The 23,044-nt window shown below is 44.3% G+C and overlaps 1 protein-coding gene across 1 annotated transcript in view; it reads left to right on the forward strand.

Moving 5' to 3' along the window:
* Window positions 1-7,002: 7,002 nt before the first annotated feature.
* Window positions 7,003-23,044, forward strand: part of KCND2 (potassium channel, voltage gated Shal related subfamily D, member 2) — a 487,828-nt gene continuing 471,786 nt past the window's right edge. Inside the window, exon 1 of the mRNA XM_015412690.1 lies at window positions 7,003-8,117. Within this exon, the coding sequence (XP_015268176.1) occupies window positions 7,003-8,117 (1,115 nt within the window). The remainder of the gene's footprint in view (window positions 8,118-23,044) is intronic.

The raw sequence follows: 23,044 nt of genomic DNA on the forward strand, positions 1-23,044 counted from the left end.
TGTTTGTTGACGCAGAAAAAGCCTTTGACAATCTTAATTGGAGTTTTATGCACCAGATGATGGAGAGGATCGAGGCGGGACAACATTTTAGAAATTGTATTGAAGCAATTTACTCGGAGCAAAGTGCCAAATTAAATGTAAACAAAGAATTGACAGATAGCTTCAAAGTGCAGAAGGGAACAAGGCAAGGCTGTCCGCTATCACCGTTACTATTTATCTGGGTGCTGGAAATACTTCTACAAAAAATACAGCGAGATCAAGAAATAAAAGGATTAACACATAAAGGATACCATTATAAGTATCGAGCTTTTGCAGACGATGTGATGTTTATGGTAGAAAATCCAGTAGAAAAATTGCCATTACTTTTTCAAAAAATAAAGGATTTTGGAGAATTGGCCGGATTTTATGTGAATAAGAATAAAACAAAGCTTATTTGTAAAAACATGATAAAACAAAAACAAGCGGAATTACAAGAGCTGGTACAATGTGAAGTAGTCAAGAAAACGAAATATTTAGGAATTGAATTGACGGCAAAAAATATAGACTTATATAAGAACAACTATGAGAAATTATGGACTAAGTTAACTCAGGATTTCAAGAAATGGGATAAAATGTAATGAATGCTGATTTTTAAAAAACATTATTTTATGTTTGGTCTTTAATTACCTTTGTAATTACCTTGTGGAAGGGAAGGCAGCATGGTATAATCTGATCTCATCAGATCTTGGAAGCTAAGTAAGGTGGGTACTTGGAAGGGAGACCACCAGGGAAGACTCTGCAGAGGAAGGCAATGGCAAATCCCCTCTGCTTCTCACTTGCCTTGAAAGCCCCTTGCTGGGGTTGCCATAAGTTGGCTGCAACTTGATGGCACTTTACACACACAATTCCTTGTACAGCTTTACCAATGGCAGGAAGGATATAGCAAGTGAGTAATTCAAGTACATAAATAGGTAGGTTAGTGTGTTAACTGGGGCATCAGAAATCAAAAGGCCTTTGCCATGTTAGGAGCCACCATACATCACTTCTGAGTATAAAACTGTAATACCGTTTTATTGATATACGTTAGGTGCCTTTGCTAAATGTTTCAGAGTTTTACTGTACATTGTCTTGTTTACATTTATAGAAAGGCAATTTACTAGTTCTGTCAGCACATACAATGTTATTAGGGTTTCTACAATTAGGATACAATTATATATTGGATTCCAGAATTTCTTGATTTAAAGTGCAATTCTAAGCAGAGTTGCACCATCTAAGCCTACTGACTTCAACAGACTTGTAAGGATGTAACTCTGGTTAGAACGGCAGAGCAATTGACTGAAATTTTAAGATGTCATATGTTACATTTTCAGGCAAACTCCAGTTTTAGGTGAATAAAAATCTTAAGGGCTGAATATTTCTGACAGTTGTAACGGCTATCTTCTTCTTTTTTTTACAGTAGATATACAGTTAGGAACCCTGACCTGGATAGCCCAGGCTAACTCAATTTTGTCAGAACTCAGAAACGAACCAGGGTTAGGTCTGGCTATAATTTGGATGGGAGACCACCAAGGACTTCCGGGGTCTCTGTGCAGAGGCAGGAAATGGCAAACCACCTCTGATCATCTCTTGCCTTGTGAACCCTATGGGGCTGCCATAGGTCAGTAGCAACTTGGGCCAAGTCTTGCCTCAGTAGTTCTCATCCTGATTAGTAGTTGTAGGTTTTACATCAGTGATCATTCTGTCTGTTTTGTACTGCGTCAGACACATAAAAGTGGGTTGGGTGGACGTGTCCAGTTGCCAGTGGTACAACACAGATTCTGGTTTGTCATTCAGTGGGCCTTTCTGCACTGACAGCTTGCTCTGGAGAATCCGAGGAGTCAAGCCTTAAGGGTTGACTTCGCAGTCACACGCTTTCCCTCTACACTGTGGTTTTTTTCCCTCCTCTGGTTTATTTATTTGTGTATTCTGTATGCATTCTGCATCTACAAGAAAAACCCGCATTTTTTTTGTCAGACTCGGACCCTAGCCCTTGTATTTGAGGCACTGGATCTGTGTAAATTGTAATCATGGCTCTCTGATGTACATAGCTTTGCTTGTTCCTATCTATTATCGTGCTTTTGCCATTTCCGTTCTCATGCCTTTTGTTGCCATACTCCATAGAGCATCTGCTGGCATGTTATCAGTCTGTCTGCAAGGTTCCTCCTCTGCCATTCTTGAGAGGAGGAGGATTGAGACATGTCTGAGTGACCATAGATTAGCTGCGCTATGTAATTCTAATCAAGAGTACCTCCTCCAGAGGCCAGTGGAAGCTTTTGCTTTTCAACCTTCTCATGGCCTTCGAGAAAGTCTGTCATGATAAACATTCTCACCATTATAATTGTCTTTTATCACTGCCGCTGCCTACTGTGTAATGCTGACATATGTATGAGGGCTGGACCAAAGTTCTTGTAGTTTCCAACTTTGTAATATTCCTCAGATCTGGCAAAAAGTTCAACTTGAATGCTACTTTTTTGACTTCTAAAATAAAGTGTACCGGATTCACTTCAAAGTGTTGGTTCTTACCTTTAAAGCCCTATATGGCCAGGGACTGGCCTACCTAAGGGACTGCCTTTCCCCGCATGTTCCCCCAAGGGCACTACGGTCGGGGAGCCAAAATCTCCTGGATGTTCCTGGCCCCAAGACCATCAAACTTGCGATGACCAGGGCTAGGGCGTTTTCGGTGGTGGCTCCTATCTGGTGGAATGAGCTCCCAGAGGAGATCCGGGGCCTGCCGGGTCTTGTACAGTTCCGCAGGGCCGGGGAGCTCTTCCACCAGGCTTTCGAGTAGGAGCCGCCGCCACCACTGTTCCATCAACGCCCTATAATCTCCTCACACTACCACCGCTGGTGTGGGTACCATCGGAGGGAGCGGGACGTCCCTAGGAGACAGCAGGGCAGTGGGGATATGCACTGCTGTTGTTGTGTGGCTATACCATCAAGAACACCATCTTGGTTTTAAGATTTGGAAGTGAGTAGGGGAGCACCGAAAATGTCTTTTTATGAATTCTATTTAAGTGTTTACCTTGTATTTTAGTATTTTATACTGTTTTATTGTTATAATCTGGCGTTATGCCTCTGTTAGCCGCCCTGAGCCTTCGGGGAGGGCGGGATATAAATCCAAATAAATAAATAATAATAAATAAAGCCTATTAAAAGGACTTATCGAGTCTGAGTTACTGTGCGAACTGACAGCTAACTGGCTGCCAACCCCTCCCTCCCTAGCTCCCTCCCTCTCTCCCCCTCTTCCTCTGTGATTCTACAAAAATAAAGGGAAGGGAGGGGGAAATCCAGACCCACAAATGCAAGACTGACACATTTGGAGACAGGGAATCCCCCAGTACTTTACATTTATGCTCTCGCTGGCTTTTTTAAAGTTTACCTGAGCAGGAGGACACCTCCTCTTTTGTCTTTGGAGAAGGAGGGGGGGGGGAACAGAACAGGGAGGAAGTGTCAACCTAAACAGAGAGAGGCAGAAACGAGGTGAGGTGTCAGCCTAAAGAGAGAGAGGCAGTGGGCAGCACTTAAATATCCACAGAAACAATTCTACTTTAGAAAGGAATTAGCAATTTGAAAGTGGATGAGAACAAAGAATCACAGCAAAAGGAGTTTTGGTAGCTGTGGGGCAACACTGCAGATTCCTGTAAAACAAATGCAGAAATAAGAGAAAGCCCAAAAACAAAGGGAGTGGAAGTGAAAGCAGGAGGGAATGCAGAATGGAAGGATAGGATGTGCTCAGAAAATGAGGCAAAATGCGGGTACAGAAAGGGCCAGTATCAACTAGGTCAGATTTTGTTCCCTGAACTTTGGGTGATGGAAGGTGCGGGGTAATCTCCTCGTCCTCTATGCGCCATCTAGTGGCCAGAAAACAGTTGTCGTTTCCCACCCCCCGGTTTGAGAAACGAACAAGACAGGGGGCAGAAGATTTGAGAAAAGCTTCCGGGCAGCGTCCCAGGGATGACGCTCACTGAAGTCTAGTTCTCGGCGATTTGGATGCGTGCTGTAAAACGCAGCCCTGCTTGGGCTGCATGATCTCGCAGGACCGGGTTTTCAGGGATAATTGTTAAAAGGACGGCGGTGTGAGCACATAAAGTTTCAACAACTCCCATTGCGGTAAAGACAAACCATTTTATTTTTTTTTAAAATCCCCCCGTCTTTTACGATTTTCGTTCCCGCCAGAAAGGAGACTCCTCTCCAGATCTCGTGTGTGTGTGTGTGTGTGTGTGTGTGTGTGTGTGACAGAGAGCGAGAGAGCGCTGAGCGACACCCGCGCCCGCAGACACACACACCCCCGCGCCGTCCCTTCGCCTGCACTGCCAAGCCGGCGTGTGTGCACCGATTTGTAATTCTCTTTGTTCCTCTCCGGATCGATGCCCTCCTCCTGCCGCTGCACGCCACGACTCCCCGCTGCCTTCTTCTCCCTCCAGTGACATTTGCAGGCAAAGCCAGGCGTGGAAACCGCCTGCGAAAGAAGACCCTGCAGCAGCGGCGGCGGCGGGGGGGGGTTCTCTCCCCCCCCCCCCCCCCCCCCTACACTCCCCGCCTGCCTGTTTTTGCCTCCTCGCCTTCCTTCTCCGCAACCCCGGCGGCCGGCAGAGCTCCTCGCCCAGCGAGCCGAGGCATGGTCCCCCCGGCGGAGCCAGGCGCAGCCCGCGGCATGGACCCTCCCGCCTGAGCAGCCACGCCGCCGACCCGGGAGGAGGAGGAGGAGGAGGAGAGGGGCTGCGCTGAGCGGCGGTGCGCGATCGCCTCGCCCGCCTTGCCTTCCACCTCTGCCGCCGGACTTGTTGCTGCGGGGAGCCCAGCCCAGCCCAGCCGGGAGCGCGGGAGGGAGGGGGGGGCGAAGCCGCCTCTCGCCTGCGCCTCCCTCGGAGAGCCGCCCCGGCCCCCTTCGAGCCTCGATGCAAGCCGAGCGCTCCGGCCAGACTTTGCCAGGTAAGGAAACTGCAGGGGGAGGCGCCCGACGCGCCCCTTCCCCGCCACGGAGCTCTGGCCGCCAAGCCACCTGCTCAGCAGCCGCAACTCGGGGAGGAGAGTTTGCGAGGCGCCCGATGGGGGAGGCGAGGGCCGGCGGGCATGCAACTGGTGGGGGTGCGCCCGCGTGTGTCTGCGGAGGGGGAGAAGGCGGCCGAGGGGGCCCGCACGCGTCCTCGCCTCCCCTGGACGGGCGGCCGAGCCTCTGCGCCCACATCCTCCGCATGCAGCCCGCCTCGCCAGTCAGCCCCCGCCTGCCTGCCGCCGCGCCGCCGGCCCCTCGCTCCTCCCCGAGAGACGCGAACGACATCCAAAGGGACTTCCTTCCAGATCCCTCCCGGACCTCGCTCTCCAAGGGTTAGAACTCAACTCTTCTCTCCCGGTTCGCAGACTGTTGCATGTGGGGGAGGAAATAAACTCGAATCCCCCAAAGTGTCGGCTAGAATAAAAGGTTGATGGTCTTTGAGGTGCCTGTCTCATGACCTCCTGCTTATTTCTGACCAGACCGCCCCCCCAAAACTGAATGGTTCTGTTTGTCCTGACACCCTTGAACTGTTCCTTAACAGCCCTCTACCAGTAGTCTCCTCCATTTTGCACCCTGTCAACTGTTTGTGTTCCCTACTCTTCTCCATGAAACTCCAACATCTTTTTAATCCTTTTAGAACCGACTTGCTATTCAGTCCCCTCATGGGATTCCCCTTCAGTCCCTTTCATTGCTAACTCACCCACTCCTCTATTTGCATCTGAACAGACCTTTCTTTCCCTCCTTACTCATCACAGCTTCCTAAAGTCCTTCTACTTCTTGATGACCAAACTCCCCAACCTGTTTCTTTCCCCTCCCATCGCTTTCTGTCTCTCCCACATCATCCATGGACTCAATCTCCCTTCTCCTTGACATCTTCTATGACTCTCCTGAATTTTCTTCCTGTGTAAAATATGTCCTTTTCATTGGCTTTTCTTCCTCACCCTCCCTTTTTTTTTTACTTTCACACCTCCTTATGGCTCTTCCGCAGATGCATATTCTTCCATAATTTTTCTCTAGAGCCAACCAAATGTAGATTTCCCTCAGTCTTTCCTTGCCTTTCCCTCCGACGAAGGGATCCTTTTTCATTAGTCTCATACCTCCCCCCCCCCCCCCGAAATTCTTTCTCCAGTTTCCTGTTCCCCATACTGTTCTTCCGTATGTTTTGCTGAAAGAAAGCTTTGGTTTGTCAAAGTTTGAAGTTGCTGGTTTTGCCATGTACGCTCATTTCTTAAAACAGGAAATGTATACAGGTGGTTTAGATATGGTGTATGCATGATAAGAATGAAAGGAAAATTAACTATGAAAGGGGGGGGGGTCTTCACACCTCTACTACATGCTGTTTACTGAACACGCTGTGGTAGACAGGGAACAATTAGGAAGATATTCTTTAGCTGCTCTTTTAAGGATTTATCCCAGGCAACCCAGGTTCTGGTTTCCTTTCTTCTCAGCCAATTATTGGCAGCTTATTGGAAGTGTAGGAACAGGTGGGAGGAGATCTGTATTTGTCTTTTGGAACACATCACCAGGAAGCAGGATGGAGCAGGACTCTTCCTAGCTAGGAGGTTGTGCATTTGGTCTGCCTGATCAGTTGATTACTGCTTACTAGACCTGACAGGCTGGATGATTAGCTATTCCAGACACCATCCTTTCCCCGTATTTTTCTACATATAGGGGTTTTTTTTTCATCTGTAACCATCTGGTAAATATAGGCAGCATTGGATTTTGTACGATAGTGTCTGTCAGCTCACAATGTATGATAGTTTGCTAAGATCCTAAATAAAAGTATCTTAAACTGAGTTGAATGGATGGCAGAACAGGGAGAAATGGGGGAAGGTGACCTAAAAGAAGAGGGAAATGGCTATGGTCTTTGTCATTTAGAAACGGTGGGACTCCTAACTGTTTGATACACTTCTTTCCTTTTTTTACATTCTAGTAGATTGGATTGTTTCCCAAGAGCTCTCTCAGCAATACCAGTAGCAGCTTACAGAATGGCAGCGGGAGTAGCAGCGTGGTTGCCTTTTGCTCGGGCAGCTGCTATAGGATGGATGCCGGTAGCCACAAGTCCCATGCCGAATCCTCCCCACCAGGAGAGGAAACGAAGCCAGGACTCCCTAATAGTGCTGAATGTGAGCGGTACCCAGTTCCAGACTTGGCTGGACACCCTGGAACGCTATCCTGACACACTGCTGGGCAGCTCAGAGAGGGATTTTTTCTACCATCCAGAGACACAGCAATACTTTTTTGACCGTGATCCTGACATCTTCCGACACATCCTCAATTTCTATCGTACGGGGAAGCTACACTATCCCCGTCAAGAGTGCATCTCGGCCTATGATGAGGAGCTGGCATTCTTTGGTATAATCCCTGAGATCATTGGGGATTGTTGCTATGAGGAATATAAGGATCGACGACGGGAGAATGCTGAGCGTCTTCAGGATGATGCTGATCAGGATAATGCTAATGAAAGCAATTTGCCCTCCATGACAGCTCGAGAAAGGATGTGGCGGGCCTTTGAGAATCCACACACCAGCACTCTGGCCTTGGTCTTCTACTATGTAACGGGCTTCTTCATTGCCGTTTCTGTCATGGCCAATGTGGTGGAGACAGTGCCCTGTGGGGTAAGTCCTGGTGCCATCAAGGAGCTGACCTGTGGAGAGCGGTATGATGTGGCTTTCTTCTGCCTGGATACAGCCTGTGTCATGATCTTCACTGTTGAGTATCTGATGCGTCTGGTGGCTGCCCCAAGCCGATACAAGTTTGCGCGTAGTGTAATGAGCATCATTGATGTAGTGGCTATTATGCCCTATTACATTGCTCTTGTGATGACCAACAATGAGGATGTTAGTGGGGCCTTCGTTACACTACGTGTCTTCCGGGTCTTCCGGATCTTTAAGTTTTCCCGCCACTCACAGGGTTTACGCATCCTGGGCTACACTCTGAAAAGCTGTGCATCAGAACTTGGCTTTCTCCTATTTTCTCTCACTATGGCTATCATCATCTTTGCTACAGTTATGTTTTATGCTGAGAAAGGCTCGTCAGCCACCAAATTCACCAGCATCCCTGCTGCCTTCTGGTATACCATAGTCACTATGACCACACTTGGGTGAGTCCATTTGGGTTTTGTATTTTAGTGTTATGCTATGGACTATCTGTTTAAAAAGTCTGCTAAGAAAAGTGAGAATGTATCTGGACAAAGTGGTGGTTGTGATCCATTTATGATGATGGACACAAGTGTGACAGATGAAAAGGATTAAAAATCAGTAATAATAGGACATGCTCATGGTATTATGCCAGTGCTAAAGTTTCTCTGAAGTATCACTCACCTGAAAAGAGTGATAAAGTTGAAATCTAACCAAAGAAACTGTAGTTTTCCTCTGTTGACCTATAATGAAAAACATAAATATTTTAGATATTTTAAAGTTGTTTACATTCATACAAGAAAGAGCAACTACATTTTTACTAAGTTTACTCTGACCTCAGCAAATCTATTAAAACTCCAACAGGATTGATATGAAGTCTATTTATATGCATGTATGTTAATGAATTAGACATTCTGATGTATCATACAAGATGTTTGTAGCTACATTTCTAAGTTTATGCTAAAGTTAGTTCTATTTGTGCATATAACTCCTTCATTGCAATAACTTATTTATCATATTAGAATTTATGTAGGGTGTCCTATAATTTAGTAAGGCAGGGTAGTTTTTCAAGGTTATTTTGGCAAATCTAGTGGTCTGGATGTGGAGGTATAGAAATATATTTGATTTCAAAAGAACATACTTCAACATTAAATAAGGTACCATTCAGAGGCAGAGGTAGTTTAATCCATCTCTAAATCTCTCATTGAAAAGGTGCTCAGTTGGCAATATTGGGCCTAAATCTATTTAATACGATAAGCCAGTTTTTCATAATATGCTTAAATTGTTACACTAGAAAGGAACAAGAGTCCAGTAGCAACTTAAAGACTAACTAAATTTGTGGCAGGGGATGATCTCATACCCTGCCACAAATTTGGTTTAGTCGTTAAGGTACTACTAGACTCTTGCTCTTTTCTACTGCTACAGACTAACATAGCTACCCATCTTGATCTAAATTGTTACAGTTCAGTTTAAAAAGTAATTTTTCCCCTGAGTTCTTCCATATACCCTTATGAAAAAGGAAAATAATAGAGCCAGAAAACACATTTCATTTTATTTAAATGTTTAGCAATGCATTCCTAAGCAGAGTTATACCATTCTCACCTCATTGGCTTTAATGCATTTAGAATGGTCTAACTCTGTTTAGGACTGAATATAAGATAATCTGTATCTGAGCGTTACTTCATCAAAATAAAAGTAAGCAATTGATTACCTCAATATCATGACAGCTTGAACTGTGCTCTGTAAAATGAAGTATGAGCATAGCCTTCAAGAAAATGGAGAGAGTACACTGCTATCAATTCTTATTTAGTAATGTATTGTTTAATAACAAATTGGTATAATTATTATGGGAATAAATTTTGTATACTAAACTGCAGCTCCTCATAGAGAAGATTTGCCATTTTAGTAATGGGCAGTGGAATGGATAGGCCCTGTATAGTGTATTATTACTTTCCTTTTAAATGTTGCTTCACACATAGGACAAAATAGAGCCACTTAAGCCCTACTGATTTGAACGAAAGAGATTTACAGTGCCGTCCTAAACAGAATCACAGCCTTCTAAGCCCATTGATTAAACTGGACTTGGAAGGGTCTAACCATGTACGATTGATCCACATGGGCAGTCATGTTGGTCTGAAGCAGTAGAACAAAGTTTGAGTCTAGTTTTGTTCCGTTTAGGACTGTACTGTAAATCATGTACTTCATTCTTTCATTAGTATCAGTATGATGTAATAGTGCTCAAATCGGGCTGGATCTCATGTCAATAAATTAGGCTGAAACTGGATGGGATGGGGATAGAACTGGCTTTTATAGAAACTGGTTATGAATGAACTAGGGCATGAGGTCCAGTTTTAAGAGTTGCATGTAGTGGGAGGTACTGACCCCTTCCCCAGTCTTCCCTATCCCAGTCTGTTAAAATTAGTATCTTCATCTGGGAATTAGAACCACTTATTTAAATATTTACCACTATAATTGAAGTCAAATAATCTGGACAGTAGCTGTTATAGATCAGCTTGTGTTTTAGACACATTTAAGTGACTCTAGTAATTGCAGTATGTACCATCTGGATGGTCTTGTCCATGGTACTGAAAAGGATAATTGTGATTTTGTATCAGTACCTTATGGTTTTCTGTTGCTCCAAGCTGGAAATATCTTCTTTTTTATCATTGCTACTGGCAGCAGGCACTCTTCTTATATAGACAACAGTGCTCTCCTACTTCAAACTCTTAAGAAATCCACAGACAGGTCATATTGTGTGGAAAAAACCTGTTCACGTTGACCTTCTCTAGAAAGCTTAGTAAACAGAATTCCTAATCTGGTATGTTACCTCCTTTTGTTACAAGCTCACATACCTGCATGAATTATAAAGTTGTTCTATGAATATTATTACTAGTATTAGTAAGAAGGTAGCTAATACTAAGTATATTGACATTAACCCTGGAATATGGAGTGTTGTTGACAAAACAGCCACAACACTTTACTGTAATGTTGTGCTTTCCACATGGTATTCAAATTGCAGTAAAATACTAAAAGGTAATTTCGGCAGTAATTACAATAATAATTTTCAATGATATTTTCTGTGAGAACTGGGTCAAGAGAAACAACAAACAGAAACTAGAAATACATACATACACACACGTATATGACAAGTCTTCTATGTTATTAATTTATAAAAATGCTAAGCACACCAATCCTACATGAGAAAAATAATCTTTAATTTGTATGGATGGTTTTTAATATCTAAGTCTTTTAAGATTTGTCTATACAGGAACATATTTTATTAATTATTAGCAGTCAAATGAATTCTTACAATTCTGACAGCAGCTGCTGAGCGTATCATCAGAGATGCTGTAAAGCCATAAGAAAGTTGATTATAAGTAAAAGGCTAACTTTATGCATGTTGTAGATAATGGCTATTCTGTGTTTTTTTTTCTTGAGTAAGTAGGGGTACTAAATGGCAACCTTAGTAATTTGAGAAGTTATTATGCTGTGAGCAGAGCTACATTTCTCAGTTCTACATGATTGCTGTGCAATTAAACAGTGTTCTAAAAGTCCTATACATCATAAGTCCCCTTTACAGAGCACTACTCATGTTAAATATTGCTATATTTTAACCTCCAAGGACAACTTGGTTTTAAATTCTCTCAGACAAGAAGAGTCTTAAAATAGTGACTGGAAGAAAGTCTTGTACCTGTTGAAATGACAACCAAAGCAAACTTATACAGCTTTGTTCCCAAATCAAAGATACCTATACACACTCTTATTAGAATCTGCTACTTCCTGTTGCTGCAACATAGGTCTACTACATATTGGCTTAAGACCTCTGGTCAATGAAGCTAATAAATGAAAGGTCTACTATGGCCCCGGTCACACAGCAAAGTTGCCATGGGAGAGGCACGGATGGTGGGTGGATTATCCGGGCGCGATCACACCCCAACATCTGGGAAGTGGTGCGCACCCGTGGCTTACCGCCGACAATGTGCATTAAAAAAACTAGTACCTCCAAGGTACTAGTAACTGTTTGCCACGGGCTGCCTCCAGACACTCGTGGTGTGATCGCGCCGGCACGCGGCATTCCCCTCCGGTCCCTCATTTACCTGCCGGCGCCGAGGGAAGGACGTGGTGTGCCGCCGGCATGTCTGATCATGTAATCGCGGATCAAACTGCGCCGGGGCAATTAGCCACGCCTTCCCCCGATGATATCAGGCCCGTGTGACTGGGGCCTATATATAATGTTGGCAGTGCCTGACAGCTCATTAATAAATCCATCATGAAGACTTTGGCTGCTAACATTTGGATGAAATGAGAATGTGTATTTGTATATTTAGTTAGTGTTGTAGTTGATGCGCTAGCATATATTTTAATCTTCAGCTGATGAACACACACATCTTTGGGTAGAGAAATCACAACTAATCAGCCAGGTAAAGTTTTCGTATGTACAATGCATAACTGTGCCTGATTGTATTTCACTCAGAGACAGTAGATTTTTTGAAGGTTGTTTCTAAACAAGACTTTAGACTTCTTTTGCTGTTTTGCTGGGGTCAGCTTTTCAAACCAAATATATAAAGCTTTCATTTTTACCTATGGTATCATAAGCATCAGATTATTTCCAGTTCATTTTGCACTGAAAGCAGACACACCCCAAAAGTGCCCAACAAACCCAACTTTTTCCATGTGGAAGATGCTCCTACAAAAAGAAGGAAAGCATGGGTGTGTTTTTTTCTGGTACTTACCATCATTTACAATATGACTGACTCAAGGACTTACTTACAATACATGTCACCCATCTGGAAATAAAGAGTCCCTGTATCATATCAGAGCCAGTGATATGTCTAGTATTCAAGATCTGATCAGACGAAGGCATCAGGGACTGGATGCTGTGAGTAAGCTACCAGTTAGCCATCAGTGACTTAAACAATATTTACTGCTTTATAAAGCCTTTGCTCTTTATCATTCTTATTGCAAATAATTCTCAGTATCACTTACTTTCTTCCTTTGGTTCACTTTTTGTTTCCTATTGTCTATGCTTGTCCAGTTTACTGGACTGTGATGAAGAGTTATCTTCTGGATTTTGATAGCATGAAAATAAAAAGCTGCTGGTGGGAATGTTGTGAAAGCACTACTGTTTTACAAAAAGGAGTATCATTATACAGGCTTAAGTTCTTTTGAAATAGTTTAAGTAGTGAAAGCCTATGCATTCTTAATGATTCAGTTTAATGAGCGGCAATCTTAAGTATTTAGGATAGTGGTATTCATTTGGTGGCTCACAGAGAGCCATATTCACAATTGCTATAATCCAAAAGAGCTGCAATTACTTCTCCATCTGGCATGGGGCCTGCAGCTCAAGGAGGCTCAACTGTCCCTCCAGTGGTGGCTGGTTTAAGGTGGGAACTAGCTGCCAAGTGATCAAGGGCTTTGCCCAATTCTCTGAAACACAAGGCAAACTGGCACATGGGGAGCAGTGCTCAGAAGAGCCAGCTGTGCCCCCTGAGCCACTAAATGAGTCTTGCTGATTTAAGATGAGGTGCTGTAGCAAATTATACAGTGTGCATTATACAATTATACAGAGTCCAAATTATACAGTGTAGCAAATGGGGCTGCAGACATAACCCAGGTGACACAATGGCTCAGTGAGATATACTAGCATTGCTATAATGGCAATAACGGTAATTAACTTATATAGCATGGTAGAGTTGAACAAAGCTTCTGCATGGAACAGAATTAGGCAGGACTAAGTATGATTCAATTTTGTATGATTCTGTTTTGTTGTATTCTAATAGCATTTCAGTGTCAACCAAGATATCAATATTGGCACAACTGTGTATCTAATATATGGCAGTATGGCAGTAATTTTTTACAGTGGGATTGCTGTTTGTCACTTCTGTTCTGAAAGGACTTTTTCACTAGCCAAGCATAGGATGCTGCTGTATTATGATAAGGTCAAAATACTTGTTCTGAAGTAATCTAGAGTTTCCATGCTCTGATTCCAGAGGCAAAACTACTGAAAGCAGGAGCCATTCAACAAGGCATATAGAATGTGTTAGTTTTCTACAGGAGGGTTTTCTGTGGGAGAGCATTCAAATATGCAGTATTCTTCCCTCTAAAGTATGAAAGCCTCTGCTCCAAAATTCTACTGCCTCCGACTATCAACTCATTTTTCATGAATTATAGAATGGCTGTAAAAATTCTCATTCCACTTGCATAGTGCTCAAGGAAGGAGGCTCTCCAAGTTAGCATACTACCAAAAAAAATCTATAGAAGGCAAAGAGACAACTATTTGTTAACGAAACCCAATAAATTTTGAGCCATAAGTAGCCTTTCAACAATGACCCATTGCACTTTATTATTTAGGACTACACCTTCACTATATTTCTCTCATGAAGGATCAGTTGTGTCTTGAAATACATTTTATACGTTTCATATGGATAGCCCATATTAATCTGCAGTAACAAGATAAAACAGGAGTCCAGTGGCATCTTAAAAACTAACAAATTTAATCCAGCATGAGCTTTTGTAACAGATTTATACTTCATGCATCTCATTAAAAGCTTCTGCTGTAATAAATGTGTTAGTCTTTAAGGGGCCACTGGACTTTTGTTCAGTTTAGTAAATTTGATTCTACATATTACTATGGAGGGAGAGAAAAGATCAAGGTTCCGTTTCCTATTCTGTAGTCATTTTGATTCTAAAGACAAATAGGGACCTGAAATGAACTAATCGACTTGACATAGTGATGATGATGATGTTTATAGTGTTGTTTTTGTTGTTTATAGAGAGCTTAAAATATAGATGTACACTTTACAGAGTAACAAGCAAATAAAAAGTATGCTGGCCCTTGCCTGAAAGATCTTACAATGTAAAATTGGACAAAGAGCAAAACAAAAAAAGGGAGGGGAGTGAAGAAAAGAAATGGAGCTGCAAGGTACTAGGAAAGGAATCTGAGTATGCAGTTTAGATTTACAGTGCAATCTTAAATTGAATTATAGTCTTTAAATCCAATGAAGTTAAAGAGTGTGGCCTGTGCATTTCAGAAGAGTACTAGGGATTTGTTCAGTGATTTTGTAGAAAAAGGAAGGTTAGGAGGAGGGATTTAAAGGAACACAGAGAGAGAGGAGGCACTACATGGGATGTTTCAGAATGGAAACCAATGATGGAGAATATGAGTTGTTTAAAGGGCAGGAGAATTTGTCACAGCTCAAAGTGATAGAACTGGAGGAGAGAAGGCCAGGAATATAGCAAGACAAAGGAAGCAATCCTAAGCAAGTCCACTCAGAAGTAAGCCCCGTGTTATTTCCAGGAAAGTGTCTTTAGAACTGCAGCCGATTTAATTAGAATTGTGTGCCTTTTTGTCTATTTCAATTACTTTCACATTATTTTTATAAGCTTTTTATCAATCACGTTGTACGTATGCTTCGCTTAATTTTTATTCTTTTTCGTCACTCTTTAACTACAGATTATTACTCTCACCTCTCACCTCTCTTATCTCATATATCTTGTTTAATGGTATTGTAATGTAAACTTAGTTTACTCCGACACCAATTGCCAGTTGTACTAAATTTGTGTATCTGACTAAGTTTTGAGATAACAAAGTTATGCTCAATGTTAAATTGTTTTTTTTTATCACTCTCTAGTTCAGGGGTACATCTGGATTACCCATATTACATGTATCTTAGCCTGTTATTCAAATCGCTTTTAATGTTAACTCACTGTTTCTTTAAATAAAAATTGTAATTAAAAAAAAGAAAAGCAGGATGTGGCAAGGAAGCACAACGTTTTCAAGGCAAGGACAAAAAAAACAGATACAAAAGGAACAAGAAAATGGCATGCATTGTGAATATCAGAATATATGCTAAGACTGGAAATAGTCCACTAGAGGTGTGCACAGTGGAACTCCTGAGCCAAATATATATACAAAAATTGCTGTTTTGGGTTGTTGCTTTGCATTCCCAGGACAGTATTAGGAATCAGGATTGTTCCTTTAATGAAACGACCAGGGCTCTAGTTGGGGGGGAGCTCTCAGGTACGGAGCTCCGGAAGAGAACCTCTAGGGGGCGGGGCGGTCACGTGGTGAAGCCCCGCCCCCTTCTTTACCCCGCCCTCTGCTTCGATCCTCATTCCGTTTGGGAATGAGGATGAAGCAGGAGGGTAAGTAGCCGGGCCTTCTGACACACTTCCAGTGATGTCAGGGGGTGTGGCCTTCTGTCACTTCCGGTGATGTCAGGGGGCGTGGCATATGCAAATAAGTTATGCTAATGAGTTATGCTAATGAGCTCCGGCAGCTCTTTTTCTACAACAAGACCCCTGGAAACGACCCTCCCTGAAAATCTGTTTTTTCAAGTCCAGGTGCTTACCAAGCCAGCAGGAACATGCCCACCTGCTTGCCATGCTATTCTTTGATTCTGTTTGTTTTCTCAGGCAACAACATTCTTCTAAACAATTGAATCCTGGTAAGGGTCTAGTGTGTCCAGCCAGGCACCTTTGCAGACAAGTTGCAGAGAGGGTATGCAGTGCATGTGTGCAGAAATGAGTTACTTTGGGGTCCTGGTAAAACAGTTGTTTGATATATGTGCCTGAGTTTTTTTGGGGGGGTCTGGAAGGTGGAAGGAGGACTGAGTTATATGCAATTTTGGTGGCATTATGTGCCATGACTGCTGTGTGGGAGACCCATGAATTGGCTGTGCATTGAAAAGAATGGTGTCTGCAATGTGTGTTTGCAGAAATGAGGTACTTTGAGTGGCCCAGTAAAACAGATCTGCTTTGCTGCATGTGGCTGAGATTCAGAGGGTTTGGAGAAAAGAAGGAGGACTGCGTTCCAGGTGATTTTGGTAGTGTCGTGTGCCATGCCTGCTGTGTGGGAGACACTTGAATTGGCTGTGCATCAAAAAGAACAGTATCTGTAGTGCATCTGCACAGAAAATGGGGCCCAAAAATCTAGAACACAAAAAAATGGCAGAGATTTAAACCTGAACTGGTTATGCCCTTACGGAAGCAAACCGACCATGGTAATTTTTTGCCTCCTGATGCCTGGATTCGTAACCGTAATGGATTTTTTTTTTTGCACACACACTGTTTGTCCAAAGATGAACTGTTTTGTTAACTTCACCAGCCTGTACCCAGCATGAGGGATTTATTGTTACTTGCAGCTATAGTTTGGTAGCAGGTATTCCATCTTCTCTTTTGTCAGAAGCAGATGGAATCTGGTTTTCTAGCAGCCAACTCATTATGAGTAAAAAATAATAATTCAGCTGGTGCAATGGAGGTCAAAAGGCAAAAAAAAGGCAAGCACAACAACAAAGATTGTGCTGCAGTACTAACAGTATGAGCTCTCATGTGTGATGGGGCATGGTTTATTGATTATAGATCCATTATCTGTGATACTAGAATGAGACTAAGGCTGCAACCTTAAACACTTTTACTAAGGAGTAAATCCCAATCAACTTGAGTCTGATTTAAGTAGCTAACTATCCTGGAATGTCAAATGAATGCTAACTCATCTCTTGGCCCTCCAAGGAGGATGGAGAGGGGAAACAGGTCATTGACCAAACTATAATATCTGTGTTCAGAATGTTGTTGTTATATATCTATTTGTTTGGGAAGGGTGATTACACTATTAAAACTTTAAAAAACTCTAGATATGAAATATTTATTTTTTTGGCATGCACAGTATTTTATAAGCACAAGACAAAATACCCATAGTGTTCATTATCAATCAAACTTTGCTAGATTTGTTACTTGCTTTATTCCTCTATGATTTTGGTCCCTTAGTGCTTAACAGTGCCATTCTAAACAGAATTACACCATCCTAAGCCCACTGTCTTCAATTAATTTAGAAATACATACCTCTGTTTAGGATGGGGCTATAAATCTCTGCAGAGCGATTTTACACCAAACAAAGTAAGAAGAAGGTTTGGATCTATTGGAAGAATATAGAAATAATTACTTAATGTAAAATGACACAAATGTAACCACTCTCCAAACCCAGTGATACACTTTTAGTTGTAGACTTGTCAGGTTTCATTGGCTAAGTTGGTGCTAGTATGGAAAAAACACCATATATTATTGTGCGTATAGTTCCCTGTTAGATATAAATGACAGATCTTTTTCACATTTATTATCATTGGTTTATATACTATTTTGTTCTATTGCTTATGCAGTGAATAAAAACCTTTCATAAAAGTTGAATGTTTTGGAGTAGTAGCTCAATATACTATCACTTTTTTTTTGCTAAAATCAGTAATAATCTAATTTAAACTGTCATTTTTAGCACTGTTAAAGTCAAAGTTACATTACCCACACAGAACACTTTTTGTATTCTGGCCTTGTCCCTTGATCCAGCAAGGATAATCATTGCACATAATCAGTCTTTGGTGTGAGTTGCTATACATATCTAAGTGTACATGCACATTTAATGACTGTGGTTTCAATCCTAAGAACACCTTCCTGGGAATACGTCTCATTGAATAAAATCAGACTGAGTAGACCTGCTTATGATCCTTCTTTATGATGTAGCCAAACCTAAGCACATTGAAATCTCACAGACTTCAATGGGAAAATTAAGCACATGATTAATCAGGCTTATGCAGCTAGCTTGCTCTAAACACACATGCTTAACTCTCTCTCATTAAAATCAATGGATCTTAAGTGCTTAATTTGAGCCCATTAGCTCAATTTAAATTCAGCATGAACACATGAAGCTGTCTTTTACTGAGATGGTGCTCTTAGCTTACATTTTTGCTTGCTAAAAAGACAATGTGCTTGTCTTCATTCACAAGCACAATAGTGTTTCAGGTATAAGAAGTGTCTCACAGAGCAAATCTCCAGATGGAAGGCTTCTTGTGCTATAAGCTTCTTGGACCAAAATACACATAACTTTCTGCAGCTGTAGAATGAAATATAGCATCAAAGAATAGGTCATGGTGTGCAGCCCAATCCACAATCAACTTAAGGATTGATTTTATATTTGTTCCTATGGATTTTACTGGAACAAAAAATCAACAAAAATAAATGCTCAAGACTAAGTGGGAGTGGATCTGACAGACAAATAGGACTTTAATAACAAAACAAAAGCCTGAATATACAAAGATAATTTGAACAAATTCTACATACCGCGGATCAACGGCCTTGGCCCCTGTGGCCGTTAGGCCGGGGGGACGGATTTGCCGCCCAGGGAAAAAGGGGCAGGCACTTGGTTTGGGCACCAATGCGCCCATACGGGTAATTCAGAGGGGAGGGGCCGAATGGTATAAATTGCGGCCCCTCGTTTCATCTTTGGCAGTCCCAGTTTTGCATTGGTTCGATGGGAGCTCCGTCTGTGGCTGGGGCATGTTTGGGCATGGACGGTCGGGAGCTCCTGTTTGGGCCGGGACCTAGACCTTCATCGGGGCGGCACAGCGTGAGCGTGGTGGGCTTCGAAGCGGCGGCAAGATCGGAGGCAGCAGGCTCCGCGGCGGCGGCTCGATTGGCGGCGGCGGGCTCAGTGGCAGCGGCGTACTTGGCGGCTAAGAGCTAGGTGGTGGCGGCTCGGCTACCTTAATCAGTGACCCGGCGGTGCTAGAAGGCGAACGGCGCAGCAGTGGCTGTGCCCGTTCGCTGACTGGCCTTCTTGCGGCTGTGGACGGTTTGGGGGTGTTTTGCCCCGGGGAAGGGTTGTACGGCACGGGTGGCAGGCCTGGGGACAGGTAGCAGACGGCTTCCCATAACAGGGGACTGGAGTTGGTGGTTTTGGCCGGTGGATTGGGGTGTAGGGCCAGGGTCAGAGCGACCTGGGGCCCATGATTAGAATACAACCCCCCCAACCCCCCCCCCACTCCATTCATTGTCTTTTACAGGGCTCCTGGGTTAACAGGGGCCCCTGGGGCATGTAGTCACCTCCCGGGGCCATTGTTGTTTGCCTTGGCTGACCTGACCACCATCCCTTCCTGTTTGTACCAGTTCGGGGTCTGTTTCGAGAAGGTTCCTGGTGCCCAGGCAGTGATTGGAGTGTGCCGTGGGTTCACTCTGCTTCCCTGGCGGCCATCTTGTGTGTGGCTGCTTAGTGCTGTTAGTGCACACAGACTGGGCGGCCATTTGGTATTTTGGATCAGCAGCCATTTTGTCTACTCAGTGTCAGAGTTTCACTTTCTGTTATGGCTCCTAAGAAGGGCTCAGGGCATTCCAAAGGGAAGCAGCCTGCACCTAAGCCACAGCCTAAATGGCCCCCACCTGCACTGTCCTCGTCTGATGATGATGATGATGGGGTGCAGCAGGCTATTTTGGACTGCTTGTTGGCTGTAGAAGTGGCCACGGGTGTGGCAACTCCTTCTGCTCGGCTGGCTGGTGGGGTGCGTGGAAGAAAAGAAACTCGGGCATCTGCTAATAAGTGATTCCAGGCAGACGTGTTAACGCGTTTGTCTATTGTTGAAGGGCACACTGCCACATCGGAAGCTAGCTCGGGCAAGGCCTTGGAGAGTCAGGCGAGCAGTACAACTTCAAGGGAGATTCCTTCTGAGCAGCAGACTCCTGCGGAGCCTGTGGCTGGACCTTCCTCGACAGCTGGTAAGTGCAATACGCACCATACTGGGTGCTCTTGGCCTTGGGGCCACCCAGAATCCAATGGGTCGGTGCCTGCTTCACCGAGCACTCCGGCATTTAGCCATGGGGGTGGTCAGGCGGGCTGCACCACCACACTGCAAGGGGGTTCACAGTCCGGCTGTAATTCTTCTTCATCGCAGTGCTGCATTATTAGTACACTGTGGTGGGGTGGACCATCACCTTGTGGGGTGTCATATGCAGGGGCCCCTGCAGCTGCTCTCCCATTTGGAGACCTCGTACTTCCGCTTGGCGATCACTCCCGGCTACTAGGGATAGGATATGCAAGGGTGAGTTTGTAAACGTTTTCATGCTTTTGTACCGAGAATTGGAAAAGAAGGAGAAGGATGATCTCGAGGAGAGGGATAAGGAGAAGTATAGGAGGATAAAGGTAGTCAAAACCTGGGAGAACCAGGTGGCTGGTTTTCTAATATATGTGGGGGTGCTTTCTAAGGCACAGCCCTGGCGGGCGGCATCCTTATTTCAATATTTTGATATTATTTACAAGGGTTACACAGGCTTTACTGGCCCGGCATGGCTCCAATATGATGAGGAGTTTTGGATGCGGGCAGCCATGAACCCCTCCTTACGATGGGATCAGATTCACCCCCATCTCTGGTTGCAAGTTATGACTTCCTCTAGGCCAAACACCGGGGATCGCTTCCACAGTGGCCATTTGGTAGAGTGGGTATCTGCTCCTTTCAGTCTCCACCCACTGGCGGGCAGTTCAACCCTGCCAGATCTGTTGGGAGTTTGGGGGCCAGGGGGTGTGTAATAGAAAAGCATGTCAATTTAGGCATGAGTGCCCCTTGTCATGTATGGCTGCGAGAGTTGGACTATAAGGAAGGCCGAGCGCCGAAGAATAGATTCTTTTGAACTATGGTGCTGGAGAAGACTCTTGAGAGTCCCTTGGACTGCAAGAAGAACAAATCAGTCAATCCTCAAAGAAATCAACCCTGACTGTTCCCTGGAAGGCCAGATAATGAAACTGAAGCTCAAATACTTTGGCCACCAAATGAGAAGGGAGCACTCACTGGAGAAGCCCCTGATGCTGGGAAAGATTGAAGGTCAAAGAAGACGGGGACGGCAAAGGATGAGATGGTTAGACAGTGTCATCGATGCAACGAACATGATATTGAGCAAACTTCAGAGGACGGCGAAAGACCGGAAGGCCTGGTGGGAGCTGGTCCATGGGGTCGCGAAGAGTCGGACTCGACTGTGCGACTGAACAACAAAGCCCCTTGTGCGCTGGCCCGCACCCCTTTTCCACCTGCTACCGGGTAAAGCCCCACCAGGGGCGCAGGAGGCTTGAAGGCGGTGGTCCGGGGCCGGGGCATAGAAAGGGGGCCAACACCCATAAGGTTGAAAGTGCTTATGAAGCTGTTGTGCACTTATCCCAGATGGGGTGACAGTTTGTATTTGTTAGAGGGATTTTCTTTAGGTTTCCGTATACCTTTTCAGGGAGAACAGGTGCCTTTCATGGCGCGTAATCTCCATTCAGTACAGGGCATGGAACATGTAGTTAGGAGTAAGATTGACAAGGAATTGCAGGAGGGGCATGTCCTTGGACCTTTTTCTTCCCCCCAGTTCCCAACCTTCATGTTTTCCCCTTAGGTATTGTGCCCAAGAAGGCACCCGGGGAGTTTCAGTTGATCCATCACTTGTCCTACCCGAGGGGTGGCTCAATCAATGATGCCATCCCCAAGGATTTGTGCTCAGTCTGGCACACGTCCTTTGACCAAGCGGTCACCGCTGTGGCCAAGGTGTGGAAATGGGTAAATGCGACATTAAGTCAGCATTTCACCTTCTTCCGCTGCATCCGGAGGATTTCAAACTCCTGGGTTTCTGCTTTGAGGGTCAGTTTTATGTAGATAGAGCTTTGCCCATGGGTTCTTCCATTTCCTGCGCTGCCTTTGAGCGCTTTCATTCATTTTTAGAGTGGGCTGTTAGAGAGCGCACTGGTTGTGGCACTGTTGTGCATTATTTAGATGATTTTTTGTTTGTGGGTCCCCGAGGGTCACGACAGTGCAAATGGATGCTGGAATCTTTTATGGAACTGGCGGGTGAGCTGGGTGTGTCCCTGGTGAATGAAAAGACTGAAGGTCCAGTGCAACTGCTCACTTTTTTGGGTGTGGAGTTGGATTCAGTGGCACAGGCTTCTCAGCGACCTGTTAGTAAGCTGGTGGACCTGTGCAGCCGCCTTCAAGCGTTCTTAGTTAAGAAAAGGGCCACTTTGAGGGAGATGCAGCAGTTGGTGGGCCGTCTGAATTTTGCCTGTAAGGTAGTGGCTCACGGGCGGAACTTTTTGTGCCGATTGTGCGATGCAACGGCTGGGCTGCATCTCCCTCATCATGGAATACGGATTACTAATGGTATCCGACAGGATTTAGCGATGTGGCTGGAGTTCTTGGCCACTTTCAATGGCATCTCTTTTTGGAGGGAAGATCTCAGGCTAGAGGCTGAACTTCAAGTCCACTCAGATGTGGCCGGATCTACAGGTTTCGGGGTTTACTTCCGCGGAAGCTGGTGCGCCGAGGAGTGGCCAGCGTTCTGGGTTAAGGAGGGGTTGACATTAGATTTGACTTTTTTGGAATTTTTTTCCTATTTTAGTCGCAGTTCACCTATGGGGAGCCAAGTTTGCTAACCATACGGTACATTTTTGGTGCAACAACCTTGCAGTTGTACAGGTCATCAACTCCTCCTCGTCCAGATCCCCGAGGGTCATGCAGCTGGTTAGGGCTTTCACGCTTCGTTGCCTTCAGCTAAACATCTTGTTTTTTGCCAGGCATGTGCCGGGGGTTGACAATGGGGTGGCTGACGCTCT

This window comes from Gekko japonicus, unplaced genomic scaffold, assembly GCF_001447785.1.
Source record: "Gekko japonicus isolate JY-2015 unplaced genomic scaffold, Gekko_japonicus_V1.1 scaffold550, whole genome shotgun sequence".
Taxonomy (NCBI): domain Eukaryota; kingdom Metazoa; phylum Chordata; class Lepidosauria; order Squamata; family Gekkonidae; genus Gekko; species Gekko japonicus.